A 16952-nucleotide genomic window follows, 5' to 3' on the forward strand; every position below is an offset into this window, starting at 1 on the left:
ATTAAATTTACGGGACATATACGGGAAAATTCATTAATTGCATTAAAAAAAAGTACATTCATTTAAAAAAATAAATTACATAATAAAGAAAAAAAAACTATCCCCGTGCAGTCTCCTGTGCCCACAACTCTTCAATTATATCATTTTGGAGTTGAATATGAGCATCCACTTGGCACATGTCGGCATATTCCTGGAGGCGGCCGACTTCATCGTGAGGTACCCCACGGCGTACGCTAGGGGTGGCCGTTCCGTGGCTTGGATCGGCTTTATCGTCATTGGCCCAACTAGTCAGTTGTATGCCTTCGTCTTCGACGATCATGTTGTGCATGATAATGCAGGCGTACATTATATCAGCAACGCATTTGACATCCTACAAACGCGTTGGACCCTTAATTGCCGCCCATCGAGACTGGAGCACACCAAATGGGCGCTCCACGTCCTTGCGCGCCGACTCCTGCCGTTCCGCAAAGTAGGCCTTCTTGTCATCCGCCGCGTGCCTGATCGTCTTCACAAAGACAGGCCACCTAGGATATATCTCATCCGCCAAGTAGTAGCCCATATCATGCCGGTTGCCGTTGGCCATAAATGAGACGGTTGGACCGATGTCCTGACACTTCTCGTTGAAGAGGGGCGACGAGTTGAGGACGTTGAGGTCGTTGTTCGACCCGGCTACCCCAAAATACGCATGCCAGATCCACAGCCGGTAATCAGCTACGGCCTCGAGGATCATCGTGGGATTCTTTCCCTTGTAGCCGGTCGTGTAGGCCCCTTTCCAGGCAGTTGGACAGTTCTTCCACTCTCAATGCATACAATCTATGCTGCCTAACATCCTGGGGAACCCATGCTGCTCCCCGTACATCTGCATCAGATCCTGACAATCTTGGGGGGTAGGGCTTCGAAGGTATTGCTCACCGAAAATTTGAATCACGCATTGACAGAAAAACTTCAGACATTCCAAAGAAGTCGTCTCACCGATGAGGAGGTACTCATCCCACATGCCTGTCGCGCCTCCGTAGGCCAACTGTCTGATTGCCACCGTGCACTTTTAGATAGGGGTGTGGCCGGGTCTGCCAGCCGTATCGTGCCTGAAGCGGAAATAAAGATATCGACGCTCCAAAGCGTCAACGATACGCATAAACAACTCCCTGCGCATTCGAAAACGCCGCGTGAACATATTTGCTGGAAACCGCGGGTTCGGAGCGAAGTAGTCGTCATATAGCCGCTGATGTGCAGCTACGTGATCCCGATCAATCACTGCTCGGCGGTGGACATGTTGGAACATATATACTAAAAAGCATTTTTCGAGTTTTTGAATTTGATAAATTGCTTGTATATTGTAAACACTCTTCATTTAATGAGAATAATAAATGTTTTCTTCACACTGTGTATTTTACTTTAATGGGTATTGACCGTATTTAATTATATATTAAATTATATAATTAAAACGCTGGAAAGTAAAATCAGTCTAAGTCTTCTACATTGAAGGTTGGGTCGTGGAACAGGTCATCACAGTAGGTGGCCCAACCGGTACCTTGTAGAAGTAAAACTTTTTCACAACCTAGATAGGCTTTGGCTACCTATCGTGAAAGGTTGCAGTGTCCATCCGAAAGTCGTCTTTACCTTGAGAATGACTAGTGACACTGGTGTGGTATAGCATTGAATGGATCTAAAGTATAGACACGTCTTTGTTGCTATCTACTGTAAGACGATGTCTTGGAGATTTAATATTTCCTAATCTTTGTAATAATATAGGACACACGTTATTTAATCACACGCTGCTTTGACTTATCAATAGGTGCGGGTTTTTCGTAACCCAATATTCCTGATATCTTGGGTAGTAGTAATTAATAACTAGTATGGTGTCAGTTTTATTATTACATTGAATCGTGTGCCTGCGCGGTTTGACTATATCCCCAAGAGGTGTTCGAGAGAAGTTCTATTATTCGAAAACCCGGCCGATTTGGATTTAATCCAAGAATAAATAGAAAAGGAAAAGTATATTTTTAATACACATCTCGTACTAGACAAACTCTTGGAAATAAAGATATTAATTAATTTAAAGTCTATAGCAGACTACAAATTAATTAATGGATATAGAAAGTCTTAGACACGGGAAATAATATATTAAAGAGGTTAACCCGGATTGCTTGTAATCACGGATTGGATGAGCGGTCAATATTTCTTCTATAGTGGCACAAGAAATATTCCATTGGCCTTATATTAAATTATGGGTTATAATTTAATTAGTAAAGAAGGTCCAATTGGGGAGGCCCAATCCAAGCCCCATAGATCCCTAACCTAGCCCATCATAAACTCTATAAATAAGAATGTAAGGAGGAGACACACATGAATCACAAACCCTAGCCTCCGCTTTCTTGTCTTCTCCTTCAAGATTCTTATAATTTCTAAGAGATTCCTCCCACAAGGAATTTAGATCTATAGAGTTAAGGGTCATAGGTTAGAAGATCTTTGGTCTTGCATTCACAATCAAGCTACAAGATCTACACGTGGAGAAGTAGCAAGCCACTTCGATTCTTTGGAGAATCATTGTTGTAAGTATTCAACAACATAATTTAAATTAAATTATGTGATTAATTGCGCAATTATATGTCTCTACATGTTCAAGCATGAAATTGAATCGACCCACATAATCACCTAAATAGATTCTTATGTGGATTTATTTGTTTTGCATTTTCCGCTGCGATTATCCTCAACAACTGGTATCAGAGCCATGCTTTTAGGCTCTGATTATGTGGGTTTAATCTTATTTTTTTTGTCTTTCCGCTAATACTTCATACTAACTTTTTAATACTTTTTGTTAATGGTTTTCATATTTCACTAATTCATTTTCCTTTCACATGTTATTACAGTTTATAAAAGTAGTACTCACGTTCCACTAACTATTTTAATTCATTTTCTATTACATTTCTAAAACTCGTATCAAACCAAAGTTGACGTTTAACAGCGGATGGAGAGAATATTCTATTTCGCACTTGACATTTTCAAATAATTATCTAAGAAGGAATTATAATTTTCGATGTCGTAATCCAATGTAACAAGTTATATACTCATTATAATTATTATAATAAACTCATCATACCATGAATCGCAGATTCACAACGTGAATAAACTGATTGGAGTTGACAAGTTTTTGTTTCACATAACTCAATAGTGAAGCGCGACGAAAGCCAATAGACCAACTCCCTCCCCAAAATTAAATTAACTACGTTCTAACTAAGACAAAACTTTTAGGCATAAAGATCAAGAAATTATATTCAAAAGTAAGAGAGGAGAATAAAGTAAGAGAAACAAAGAAGTAAAGTAGTGATGAAAAAAATAAGAGTGATTAAATGTTTTATTTTTTTTGTCAAAAAATGAAATAACTCAACACTTAATTGGAACATCCCAAAAGAAATGTGACTCAACTTAGTTGTGACGGAGGGAGCGGTAAAAAAATCAACAACGAATATTGCTATAAATAATGTCTCTTTGAATATAAACCAGGGGAGTTGGTCGATTAGAGCCAAATTGTTTGTACATTTCAAGCTTTTAGTAAATTTTAAATTATTTCCAACAACTTTTATAAGTTTTCTTATAAATTTATTGAAATAGTCATCCTCCGATTTTATTGTATTTCAATTTCAAATGACATATTCAGATTCACCTTCATCTTTTGACTTTACTACAGCTTGTCTCAATCAATACTGAATTAAATACTCCATAAACAATGCCCACGCCAGACTTTCCATATATTTATAGTAGACCTATACAAGTACTAGCGAAATTAATAACGTTCCGATTTATAATCACTTTACATTGTTTTTTTATGGTCATATAACCTTATTCCTTTGTTAATTCAATTTGATTTTCGTTTCCGGTTTCATTTTCAGTTTTTATACTACTCCACATATGACATATGAATGAGATTTTGTGACTAGGTCGTTTGTGTGGTGCGCCCTGTATATATATATATGAAATTGAAAATATTGATAGTGAAAGGTTATTGAATGAGAGTATAATAAAATTTTCATTTTGAGTGCAAGGAAGGTGGTATGCATTTCACAATTTCAAGTTTCAACAATAACTCAAACTTGTGCAAACTATCCGTGTCTCTGGTGTTAATGGCGGAGAGCGCACTTACATTCCTACTGGGAGAGTTGCGTGATAAGCTAAGATGTCCAGCTCCGATGGCGATAGAGCAGCAGATTAGGGATGTAGTTTACGTTGTTGAACACACCATCGACAAGTGCTTGAAGGCCAAGGGCAAGACCACCATCAGAGGCCTCAACAAGAAGTTCAGCTTAGCCACACAAGAGAAAGTGAAGCAAGGGTTGTACGTTTATTATCAGTGTATGGTAGAGAAATAATAGGTGTTCATTCAGAAGAAAAAAAAATAATTCAAACAGCAGTTGACAAAGCTAGCTAGCAACAATTGTTAATGTCAATATTGTTTTATACAGTGAGTTCTAATGTATCAGATTTTACCTGTTACTCAGGCCCGAGACAGAGTGCTGGGTTTCGAAGATGAGGAAGCAAAACTAATGGGCTATCTCAACGATGAGAAGGACAAGGCTGATGTCATCTCCATCATCGGTATGCCTGGCTTGGGTAAGACAACACTCGCATGGAAGATTTATGAGAATGATGATATCCAATTTAAGTTCCCAATCCGCATTTGGGTTCATGTTTCTCAGAGGTTCAACCATCGGGATATGTTTCTCAACATTCTGAGACAATTCAGCAGCGAGGACATGTCCGGAAAGAGTGACCATCAGTTAGCCCAATCAGTTCGTGAATACCTATCAAAAGAGAAATTCTTGTTGGTATTGGATGATGTGTGGATGCTTGAGGACTGGGATGTCATACAAGATGTGCTGCCTAGTAGCAATAAATGGAGTAAAGTCATGATCACCAGTCGTCTGGGAACTATTGGGCAGCGTGCTAAAGTTGGTCACTCCACAGAACCCCACAATCTGCGTTTCTTTACCGTCGATGAAAGTTGGAAACTGCTGCAGTTGGAGGTATTCGGGAACGAACAACATTGCTTTACTGAGATGAAAATCATTGGAAGGAAGATAGCCGAACAATGTCATGGAGTGCCATTGACAGTTGTGGTGGTTGGAGGCATTCTTGTGGATCTGTTTGTCAAAACAAGCGAAACCCGTCTTCTGATAAAGGAATGGGAAATTGTGTCTGAAAATGTGAGCCAGTTTACACAGCAAGACGAGGAGAAGCGCATATCAAAGGTTGTGGAATTGAGTTACAAAACATTGCCTCATAACTTGAGAGAATGTTTTCTGTATATGGCAGTGTTTCCAGAAGAACACGTGATCCCAACTTGGATGCTGACACGGTTGTGGATTGCAGAAGGATTCGTGCTGCCTAAAAAAGGAAGTAGTTTGGAGGAAGCTGCAGAAAAAAATTTAAGTGATCTTGTTGTCAGGAATTTACTTATGCTTGATAAGAAAAACCTAATGGGTGAAATAAAAACATGTCGTGTTCATGATATGATTCGTGAATTTTGTAAAGAGATAGCTGTGGAGCAGAACTGATTCCAAGAGATACGGAAAAATAAGGGTGTATTTGAACCTCCAGTTTCTGATGTCCAAAAGTTCCATCGTTTGAGTTTCCATTCTGATCTCTCTACATTCTTCTCTGGGAAACCGAAGGGTCCTCATGTTCGTTCATTCCTATGTTTGTACAAGGAGCCTGTTAGCTTGGAAGACAAATACATATCATCAATTCCGGATGCCTTTGAGTTGCTCAGAGTTTTGGAGGCAATATCAATCAGATTCCGTCAATTTCCTGCAATGGTGACCAAACTAATGCGTTTGAGGTACGTCACCCTAAATATTGATGCTTTCTCTATTCTTCCGGAGCCCCTCTCCCAGCTATGCAATCTGCAAACCCTTGTGGTCGAGACAAAGTCACGTTCCATCACCATGAAGGCAAATATATGGAGGATGTATCGTCTGAGGCATCTCAAGTTGAAAGCAGCGATAGTCTTGGGCCCAAAATGGGATGGTGAAGGTGGTGAAAACCTCCAAACACTGAGCAGATTGGCGCCCGAATCTTTCACAGCAAAGGTATCCGAAAGGGCCTGCAACCTCAAGGAATTGGGATTCGTGGTAAGCTAGCCACTCTTATTGGTACCATGTCCATGGAAAACTTGGGTCTTCTTGAAAAGCTGAAGCTGATGAATGATGCACCGGCTGACTCTGAACCTCACCTCCCTCGCCTCCCTCAGTCTAGCTGTTTCCCTCCAAATCTCAAAAGGCTGACATTGTCAAATACATTCCTTGATTGGAAGCATGTGTCCACATTGGCTGAGATAAAAAGCTTGGAAGTTCTCAAGTTGAAAAACAATGCATTTACTGGAACCATATGGAATGCTGCTGCTAGTGTTTTCAAAAAACTCCAACTATTGCTCATCATAGATGCAAATATAGTTAAGTGGGAGGTTTCTGCTAATAGTTTTCCTCTTCTTAGCTGTCTCGTGCTAAAGAACTGCGAAAAAATTGAACATATTCCAGTTGAGTTGAGCAAGAAGTTGGTGTTGTTGGACATTGAGCGTGTTCAAGGATCAGCAGTTGCATCTGCCAAGAAGATCGAGAAGGTAAAAAGGGCTGAGGAGAAAGAGTGGGGATCCACAGGGGGAGTTCTGTTCAAGCTCCAAATTTGCCCTGGATGTGGGAGGAACCTAATTGAGTCAAGCCATTGATCAAGAGAACCACTATCTTTACTAGGTATGCACCCTGCAATTCTTCCTTTTAAAAATATGTTCACGCAGTCTCAATAACAATGTTGACATGTTGATGGTACTTAGTAGGAGTTAGTCTTAAAACACTGATTTGAAACATTTTAGTCACGAGATTGTCACTTCACCAATTAGGCCAACAACGCATAAGATCCTGTTAACGGGGCTGTTAATGTGTCAGTCGATTGGATTTCTTTGCTGGCGAGTCTTTAATATATGCCGTGGGAAAATGCAGATTAAAGTTCAACGGAGACTCCTTATTTCGTCGGTTTCTGCAGGATGTCTTGTCTTCCATTTGCTCTTCAAATAACTGTTGCAAGTTTACATCGTGTGAGGTTAAATTTTCTTTGAAAATGTTTTTTGTATTCTCTACTTTTGACCTTGTGTGGCTTCTCTTATATCAATAATAACTTTTGCTATTAAACCTAGAAACAGATGCATCCACAGTTACTCACATACAAATATTACAATAAAAAAAGAACCATTTTAAATATGAGTAGAATATAAAATACAAATATCACAAAGAGAAGATGCTTATAAATTAGGGAGTCATAACTTCAGCTTCTTATCAAGCCATGAATAATGAATATAAATACTGGGGTCATAAAATTTCAGTTGAGAGGAGTAACCATGTATCATTTGCCTCAGACATGTCTCCACTAAAGGGTTGCTGTCAACGACTTCAATTTTTCCAAAATTATGACCAAATCTTCCATGAATCTCTTCCAACAAATGGCAATGTTTTATGCTCAAATAGTAGAGTTTTGGGCAGCCTCCCTCTCTCACTTCCCACTCCACCAAATCAGTGTCTTCAATCACAAGATATCCAAGTTTTGCAAATCTTTTCTCTTCTACTATCCATGTCCGACCTTGAAAGGCATAGCATCGCAACTTGAGTACTTCAAGATTCGGCAATGATCCAATCACACTCATATCTTCCCAAGAATATCCCAACCCACTCAAATGCAGCTTCTTAAGAACTGTCAGCGATGTTGGAAGAGGATGTGGATGCGGATGGAGAAGTGTTTCGGTCATTAGGTCAGGATTCACGACTACACATTTGAGTATCTGCAGTTTTTTGAGATTGGAAATTTGATCAAGGAAACTCAATGCCTCAGCAGCGTCAGGCTCTGACTCAATTTGAATTCCTAACTTCCTTAGATTAGGAATTGCTTCAAAAATCGCCTTTGTGCAACTAACAGCACTCACGTCTAAAAGTGTTGAGAGGTTTGGTAACGAATCACCACAAGGATCTCGTAGATCGCTTCCCACAACATGAAGATGCTTCAGTTCCTTCATATCCCATATCTCCTTAGGAATGTACGATGGAACCTCAAAAGGCTTGATGCTAAGATGTCGGGATATAATCAAGGACTGAAGGTTCCAAAGTTTGGATATGGAAGAAGGGAGATCCCCATCACAAGTGAGGGCAAGATACCTCAACTGAACCAGTTTCACTACCTCAATTGGGAACTCATAGAAACGGATTGTAAGAGCATCCACCACCCTCAACAACCTTAAACCAAAACAAACGGGAACTTGATAACGACAGAATGGGCCAAAACATAAGAGAGAACGAGCAGTTGATGCACAACTATCCTCAATCAAGTTACGCACATCTTTGATGCCAAATAAAATGTTATTATGGATAGCCAGTCGCCGTTGGCCTTCTATACCCTCTTCAAGATCATCACCACACTTATATAACATATGAAAGAACTTGTTTTTCTTAGCTTCCGTTTTGCATAAATGCCACACAGAAGTATGAACCAAGCAAGATTTCACCCCAGAGGATTTAATGTTCCAAATTGTGCTTTCTTTATGAAGCAAAACAAGATTATTGTAACTAAGAGCTCTCAAACAATGCTCACTATATTCATTTGCAGTTTGCCATCCCAATGGCTCAGGAAATCCCTCAGCCGCCCACATTATGACCACCTTTGATTTCAATATCTCAAAATTTTGAGGAAAAACTCCCATATAAAGAAAACATGGCCTCAACACCTGAGCCAAGTACTCGAAACTTGGATACAAAACCTTTGATATTGCACCATATGCATCCATAAAAACCGAGTTCTTTTTCTCCAATACCTCACTCCAATACTCAGGCGTCCTCTCTACTCCACATAAGAGGTTTGCCACCGCCACAATCATAAGAGGAAGACCTTCACACTTCTCGGCAATCTTCCTTCCTATCTTCTCTAGCTGATAAGGGCATAACTCTTCTCCAAAAACCTTCTCACGAAGAAGATCCCAGCTTTCTTCCTTATCCAAAAACCTCATTTTCACAATTCCTGATACAGGATTGCTAGCACCTCGACCTACTTGGTCTAACCTAGTTGTGATCAAGATTTTCCCTCTATTATTATCATCATCTTTAAACAAACTATTTTTCAACTCGTTCCAAACTTGTTTGTCCCACACATCATCCAACACAATGAGATGCCTCCTAACTTTCAACCTTTCTTTCAAATAATCACCAATCTTTCTCACCTCTTCATCCATAATAATTTCAACCATGTTAGCATCAACTTGAGCTACAATGGCAAGTAAGATTTCTTTCAACTTCCATTTTCTACCTACTGCAACCCAAGCTCGAAGATCAAACTGTTGTGAAATATCAAAATCGTTATAAATTTCATTAGCAAGTGCAGTCTTACCGATTCCAGCCATCCCAGTTATAGGCGTCACGAAGCGAAGCCCATCCACACGTTTAAGCCGATTTTTGATTTCCAGAAATTTATCAGATAATCCAATCAACTTCGTCTCATTTCCACAAGAATCAATTCTTGTCGAAACAATAGGTTCATCACCATCACCATCATCTTCTTCAATTTCTGGATTGTCTAATTCTTTGATGTAGTCCAGCTCCATCTCCTTCAATGCATCGACGAGGCACACAATCTCGCGCTCTGATTCCTGCAGATTTATGGAGAATTTATTCCAATCCCCGCTTGATTGTGAAATAATCTGATCTGATAGGTCGGATTCGAGCAAATCTTCGAGTTTGTACACCGCCTCTGTGATTTGCTCGTCAAAAGCGTTGATCTTCTTCCTGCTGCTGCTCTTGCTTCCGCCATCCACTCTTATGAGAGTTTTCCGCAACGACTGAAGCTCGTTGCTGGCAGATTCTAAGATCCCTGCAGACGGGGGAATCAACACGATTTGAGATGAATTTAGGAGACGTTTGATTGTGTGCTTCAGCGAAATCACACTGGCGTATGCACCCATCTCTTTCTCCATCAATTTTGGTAAAGTATATAAATATTCAATGGTTTCCTTTAATTTACGATTAAAAAAATGATAACTATACTCCTCTTGAAAAAAGGTGTTCATTATAAATTAATCATTCCTTCATTTTATAAATATTTACCAAGAGTTAAATATTATACTTTTCCAATGAAAACAAACAACTTAGAAAAGATTACAGAAAGTCAAATATACATATGCATAACCGACGTAGATTCGCTCCAGCCCAACAAAATCCAGTTTACGTCATCGAACTTGAATCCAAACAAATTGCATACGTTCGCAAATTCGAGTTTTCACTGTTTCATTCATCTAAGCGCGAAACATTGGAATTAAAACACAATTTCGGCCATCGGATTGCGGCAAAGAGAGTCATTTTCAGTAGTAGATCTGAATCAGATTACGTTTTTGATTGGTTGCGTTTGAATTAGGCACGAAAATGGTGCAAGACTCGGCGTCCGAGGCCGAATCGGACGATTGTGATATCGTGCCCGAATTCGTCGAGGTGGATCCCTCCGGTCGCTACGGTCGGGTTCGTGCAATTTCTTTAGCTCGTGTATTATTTTGTTGATGAAGATGGATAATGTTTCGTTCCTTAACGTTGTTGTGATTTTGTGTTTTGGTATTCAGCTTTATTGTTTGCTTTTCTTGTTAGCGTTCAATTAGTTAATTTAGTTATGTTCGCGTTGTTTTTTTGCAGTATAAAGAAGTGCTAGGAAAGGGGGCTTTCAAAAAAGTGTATGGAATTTAATGTGATTTGATGATTTACAATTTTCATTTTTCAGTTTTGTTTATCCTTGATTTTACTGTTGGAATTTAGATATAGGGCATTTGATGAGTTGGAAGGCATAGAGGTGGCTTGGAATCAGGTGAAACTTGCTGATCTCTTGAGAAATTCTGTTGATTTAGAGAGGTTGTTTTCTGAAGTGCACCTGCTCAAAACTCTCAAGCATAAGAACATTATCAAGTTTTACAGCTCGTGGGTCGATACAAAGAACGAGCATATCAACTTCATTACTGAGATTTTCGTGTCTGGGACTCTAAGACAGTACGTTGGATTTTCAGTTGCTGCGTTATGAATCTTTTGATATCCTAGAGTGGGAGCTTAGAAGCTCGAACTGGTTTTCGTGTTGTTTAGGTATAGGAAGAAACACAAGCATGTTGATGTGAGGGCATTGAAGAAATGGTCTAGGCAAATCTTAGAAGGGCTATCATATCTGCATCGCCATGATCCTCCGGTTATTCATCGCGACTTGAAATGTGATAATATATTTGTCAATGGGAATCAAGGAGAGGTGAAAATTGGTGATCTTGGGCTAGCTGCTATCCTACAGCAAGCTCGTTCAGCTCACAGTGTTATAGGTAAGTTAGTTGATGATGGATTCAATTTGGCTTTATGCTTAAATTTTATGGTTAAGGTGACATGTGATCCTGAGATAGGTACTCCGGAATTCATGGCACCGGAGCTGTATGAGGAAGAATACAATGAACTTGTAGATGTATACGCTTTCGGTATGTGCTTGATAGAGCTAGTCACCTTTGAGTATCCGTATGTGGAATGCTCCAATGCTGCTCAGATATACAAAAAAGTGACAGCGGTAAGTTGATATTTATTTTTCTGTCTGTAGTTTGCTTTTTTTTTTTATGTTTCGTTTGTCTGCTTTAAGGGGAAGCTTGTATTATACCGAAATTATTCCCTTAAGCATTTATCATCTGTTACTACAGAAAGATATAAGAAAGATGAGTAGGAGTGAATATCCAGATACAGGAACAGGATAAAACCGAAGAAATGGTGACACACAATATGGAGTACTAAAGAAATCTCTGTTTCTCGCTTTGTTGCTAAACACACATTCTTTGATAGTCTAAAGGTCCCTTTCACTAAATTCTTGAATTGTTTAAAAGGGGATCAAGCCTGCGTCATTAAAGAAAGTGAAGGATCCTGCTATCCGGGAGTTCATAGAAAAATGCATCGCAAAAGCTCCTGAGCGTTTGTCAGCCAAAGAATTACTAATGGATCCATTCTTAAGATCTGATGAGGAAAGTTCAAGTTCTTCACTGTGGACACAATCTACCGATGCAGGTGCAGTTGTAGCCTTTATTCGGTTCTAACCTTTTTTGCTTTTTGGTTATAATAGTAAGTGTTTTCCACTATATATATTTGCAGGTGATAATGGAAGCTGGTTTGACATTGGTGGAAACCAAGATTCTGGATTTGAGGGTAGTCGAGACTTCACACTGCAGGGTCACAGGAAAGACCATAATACGATATTTTTGAAGCTTCGAATAGCAGATGCATCAGGTTATTGATATCACCGTTTCCCATTTGCTGCAATTAGTGCTTCTTGTCATTGAATGCACAGTGACTTTATCCGTTCAGGTCATATACGGAACATTCACTTTCCATTTGATGTCGAGGAGGATACTTCCACTGCTGTTGCTAGTGAAATGGTTGAAGAGCTGGATTTGACAGATCAAGACGTCTCAGTTATTGCTGATATGATCGATTCAGAATTCCAATCCCTCGTTCCAGATTGGACACCTAGAGGAACTGCAAACAGCGGCAGTTTTAATGGTCAAACAATGATTGAATTTGGTGTACTTGGAACACACGGAGACATGTCTTCCAGTCCCTCGATGCATGAGAATCATCCCTCTGGCCCTCTTGTTTTGGAAAGACTCCCCTCGGGTAGAAAATATTGGTCTGATTCGCCCAAAGCTTGTGGCGGATGCTCACCACTAAAGGCAGGGCCGTCTAACTTGATGTCAGCTGATTCAACCGCCTCTGGAGACACCTGGTCTGAAGTGACACAATCACCATTCAGCCATAAAGATAATAGCACCTCTCACGATGTTTCACTTCTCAGTCACGTGGAGTATGACTCTGATCACGAAGATGACAGCAAGCAGGAACCGGATTCTGCACCTAGCGGGTGCGGGTTACAATTTAATGAAGGTCACCGGCTCCTTGGTCCACCTGAAAACAGGAATACTCGCCAATTGGAAGAAAAAGACAACTCGTCTCCACGTGGAAGTGACACGGGTGGCATCAAAAGTGTTCTAAAAAAACTCGACTCTGTGCTGGACGAGCAGTACAAGGAGCTGAACGACCTGAAGCAGATGCACAAAGAAGCCGTTTTGGAACTTCTGAAGGACGTGCCAAAGGAGGCTCGCCACAGGATTACTAGAGTATGCAACGCAAAGATATATGGCACGAATTGAACAAGAAGCTACACCTCTTCTGTGTTTGAAAGAAAATTAGTTTTAGATGTTTGCAGGAAATTATCATGAATCATGACCAATGTCGCCTGCAACTGTTTTGCAAAGATGAGGTGATGGAAGAATAACGTGTAATGTATGTTGTATTACTTTGCTATATAGGGAAGTCGTTTTCTTCTTCTTCTTTTTTGCTTCCCTTTTCAGAATGATCTAAATTTGCTATTTGATCATCATATGCTTATGTCAATGGTTCAGTTGGTTTTGTTGTAAGACTTTGGGGGCCTTTACAAGCAGGTCATTCAGAAAAAGGAATGTATACGTATCCATGCAGGTCATAAACGTTTGGGATTTTAACTATAAATTCTATATTGTTGAAGCTTTAAACTGCAATTATAAAAATTAAAGTTTTAAAATGCTCGTAATTGACAAAGTTTGACTAATTAGGGGTCACTAATTACAGTTTTACAGTCTTTTCTCTCTCTCTCTAGAATCTCCCATGGCCGCCGTTTCATCGATCGCAAAGCTCTCACACATTTCCACACCTTTATTCCCAAATCCCAACCCCTCCGCAAAGTCCACTAAAATCGCCCTCGTCTCTTCATTCACTCCCTCCACCAACTTCAATTTCCAATTCCACAACGTCACCGCCGCCCCGCTCCGCCGCTTCTCCGTCCGCGCCGCCCGGGGAAAGTTCGAGCGGAAGAAGCCGCACGTCAACATCGGCACGATCGGCCACGTAGATCATGGAAAAACCACCCTGACCGCCGCGCTCACGATGGCGCTGGCCTCCCTTGGAAACTCCGCCCCGAAGAGGTACGAGGAGATCGACGCCGCTCCCGAGGAGCTGAAGCGCGGCATCACGATCAACACCGCTACCGTCGAGTACGAGACGGAGAGCCGCCACTACGCCCACGTCGACTGCCCCGGCCACGCCGACTACGTGAAGAACATGATCACCGGCGCTGCGCAGATGGACGGCGCGATCCTCGTCGTCTCCGGCGCCGATGGCCCCATGCCGCAGACGAAGGAGCACATTTTGCTCGCGAAGCAGGTCGGGGTTCCTAGTATGGTGGTTTTTTTGAATAAACAGGATCAGGTTGATGATGAGGAGCTGCTGCAGCTGGTGGAATTGGAGGTGAGGGAGTTGCTTTCCACGCATGAATTTCCTGGTGATGATATTCCGATTGTTTCTGGCTCTGCATTGCTAGCTTTGAATGCTTTGATTGAGAACCCTAAGATTACAAGAGGGGAGAATGAGTGGGTTGATAAAATTTATCAGCTGATGGATGAGGTTGATAGCTACATTCCCATTCCGCAGAGAAGGACTGATTTGCCGTTTTTGATGGCTATAGAGGATGTTTTCTCGATCACCGGTAGGGGGACTGTGGCTACTGGGAGGGTGGAGAGGGGGACAATCAAGATTGGGGATACAGTAGACATTGTTGGATTGAAGGAGACGAGGAGCACGATTATAACGGGTGTGGAGATGTTTCAGAAGACATTGGATGAGGCCGTGGCCGGGGATAATGTGGGTTTATTGTTGAGAGGTATTCAGAAGGCTGATATTCAGAGGGGGATGGTGCTGGCTAAACCTGGCACAATCACGCCTCACAAGAAGTTTATGGTGGTGGTTTATGTGTTGAAGAAGGAGGAAGGTGGGAGGCATTCCCCTTTCTTTACGAATTATAGGCCTCAATTTTACATGAGGACTACTGATGTGACTGGGGCAGTGGTCAGGATCATGAATGATCAGGATGAGGAGTCAAAGATGGTGATGCCAGGTGATCATGTGAAAATGGAGGTTGAGCTTATTACACCAGTTGCTTGTGAGCAGGGGATGAGATTTGCTATCAGAGAAGGTGGGAAGACTGTAGGTGCTGGTATCATTCAGTCAATTATCGAGTAGATATAAAGATAAGTTGAGGTTTATTGGGGATTCTGTGGCTGCTTTGCGAATTTAGTTTTGTGGTTGTAAGATCGCTTGATTTGTAATATAGGATTGGGGGATTTTGAGGTTACATTTCTATTGCATTGCATTACATATTAGATGAGCTCCAGTGTGTCATTATTATAATTCAATGAAAATTGTTCACTTGGTTTTGATTGCTTCTGTTATAATAGCAATTTGCTGCCACCTTATGAAACAATCTAGAAAAGAATGGATATAAGACCACTTCTATCTTACTTTGCTTAATATATCTATACGAGGTTTATGATGCCCTTTTGATGAACTTACATACCTATATGTAATTTTTATCTTCTTTCTTGACAAGTGAAATGCCATTAAATGAATTTGAATCTGTTTTACTTGAGCAACTGTGGCAGTGGAGCTTGGAGAAATCTTCACAAAAAGAAACATTCAGCCTTGCAGTAATAAGGTACATTATCTCTTGAATATCTTGCCTCTGGCTATGATTGATTGGGAGTTTAACTGCATGACTTTTTTGCCCTTTCTTGGACCCTTACTTCCAGACATTATGCGACCTAGATATTTGGTTCATTATGCAACATACATGCGCATAATGGATTTTACCCGTGGGAAAATCTTGGATTGCTTAAAACTTAAGTTTTGTTCTCTAATATCCATGATTTTAACACTGTACAACATAATTGATCTGGAAGGAGAATCCTTACCTCAGATTTTGATTATCAGAAACTCAAAAACGTGTATATCTGTTAAATTGAATGAGGAGTCCTAGTTGAGCCATCGATTTATGTCTGAGATATCTTTGTGAATTTTCAGACTGATTGAAACTAAGATCTTGATTCGTAAGAATATCTGTTTACTGTTTTATGGTTTTACTATCTCTAGAAGATAGCATGTATAAATGGAAGCTGAAAAACTAAGGTGACCATGAAAGTGAATCCCACACATATCTGAGTTGGAGCTGAAACTAACTCGACGATGAGCTATGACTAGCATGAAATTATGAATCTCATTTCTGCTAAGAAAAAAAGGCTAAATGTAGTAAAACAAGATACAGGAAGGATGCATTGCCCTAAACGGCTAAACCATAAAGTATCACGGACAAGAACTATAAAGAAGTAGAGACAAATCTGATAGGTTTAAATTACTAATGTATAGTACTGGAAAATGCCACTCAGAATTTCACAAGCTATAGATGCAGAAGATAGAGATCTTATTTTATGTAAAATCCTAGTATAACACGATATCATCAAACATAAATATGCGTAAGCCTGTCATGACACTGAGTCAACTCTAGTGTTTAATAGACCTTGAAGGTGTCCCATTTGCAAAGTGCAAACCCCTTGTGCTTCTTCTTGATGAATCCATCTGCCTCCACATCGATCGACTTATCCTCCACACCATGCTTACCAGCCTCAGCCACCTGCATATCTTTTTCAGCAAAGTGAACTTTTTTCTCAGGACTCTGTTGGTTCTTCTGGTGATATTTGTTTTTGTCTTTGTTTGTAGGATTGTTGTTGAGAACCTCATGCACGTTGGGGAAATTGGGACAGTCCCCAATCATGCTCGGCATCCGTTGGATTCTGTTGAGGCGTTCGAGATATTCATCCATGGAGTAGCTGCTGCTGTGGTAGTCATAGCTCCTGCTCATGATCTTGGCCTAATTTTGCAGCCCTCTCTTTCGCTCCTCAGAAATATGTGGTAAGAGATTAAGTACTTATATTGCAAAAGATGTTCCTCTTTTTCCCTTTGGATATGAATGAATCTGATGCTTTTCTTTAGTCAGTTGCCATACATTTT

The 16952-nt window shown here is 40.4% G+C and overlaps 3 protein-coding genes and 1 pseudogene across 4 annotated transcripts; 3 read left to right on the forward strand and 1 right to left on the reverse strand.

Moving 5' to 3' along the window:
• The first annotated feature begins 4057 nt into the window (after positions 1-4057).
• LOC125186038 (putative late blight resistance protein homolog R1A-10) lies at positions 4058-6740 on the forward strand (annotated as a pseudogene).
• A 481-nt stretch (positions 6741-7221) lies between these two features.
• LOC125189347 (putative late blight resistance protein homolog R1A-10) lies at positions 7222-10030 on the reverse strand. Its single transcript, XM_048086632.2, has one exon. It carries the CDS (start codon positions 9998-10000, stop codon positions 7307-7309), a length of 2694 nt encoding a protein of 897 aa, XP_047942589.2. The 5' UTR covers positions 10001-10030; the 3' UTR covers positions 7222-7306.
• A 130-nt stretch (positions 10031-10160) lies between these two features.
• LOC125190994 (putative serine/threonine-protein kinase WNK3) lies at positions 10161-13412 on the forward strand. 2 transcript variants are annotated; one of them, XM_048088443.2, is made up of 8 exons: positions 10161-10538; positions 10707-10744; positions 10827-11054; positions 11145-11368; positions 11447-11604; positions 11912-12089; positions 12174-12308; positions 12387-13412. In XM_048088443.2, exons 1-8 carry the CDS (start codon positions 10446-10448, stop codon positions 13226-13228), a joined length of 1896 nt encoding a protein of 631 aa, XP_047944400.1. In that variant the 5' UTR covers positions 10161-10445; the 3' UTR covers positions 13229-13412. The 2 variants fall into 2 exon arrangements, with proteins under 2 accessions (XP_047944400.1, XP_047944399.1); XM_048088442.2 differs by having other exon boundaries at positions 11145-11604.
• A 237-nt stretch (positions 13413-13649) lies between these two features.
• Positions 13650-15328, forward strand: LOC125186199 (elongation factor Tu, chloroplastic-like). Its single transcript, XM_048082545.2, has one exon. It carries the CDS (start codon positions 13722-13724, stop codon positions 15129-15131), a length of 1410 nt encoding a protein of 469 aa, XP_047938502.1. The 5' UTR covers positions 13650-13721; the 3' UTR covers positions 15132-15328.
• Positions 15329-16952: the final 1624 nt, after the last annotated feature.

Source organism: Salvia hispanica, chromosome 5, assembly GCF_029641045.1.
Source record: "Salvia hispanica isolate PSC_SH4W2 chromosome 5, Shi_PSC_v1, whole genome shotgun sequence".
Taxonomy (NCBI): domain Eukaryota; kingdom Viridiplantae; phylum Streptophyta; class Magnoliopsida; order Lamiales; family Lamiaceae; genus Salvia; species Salvia hispanica.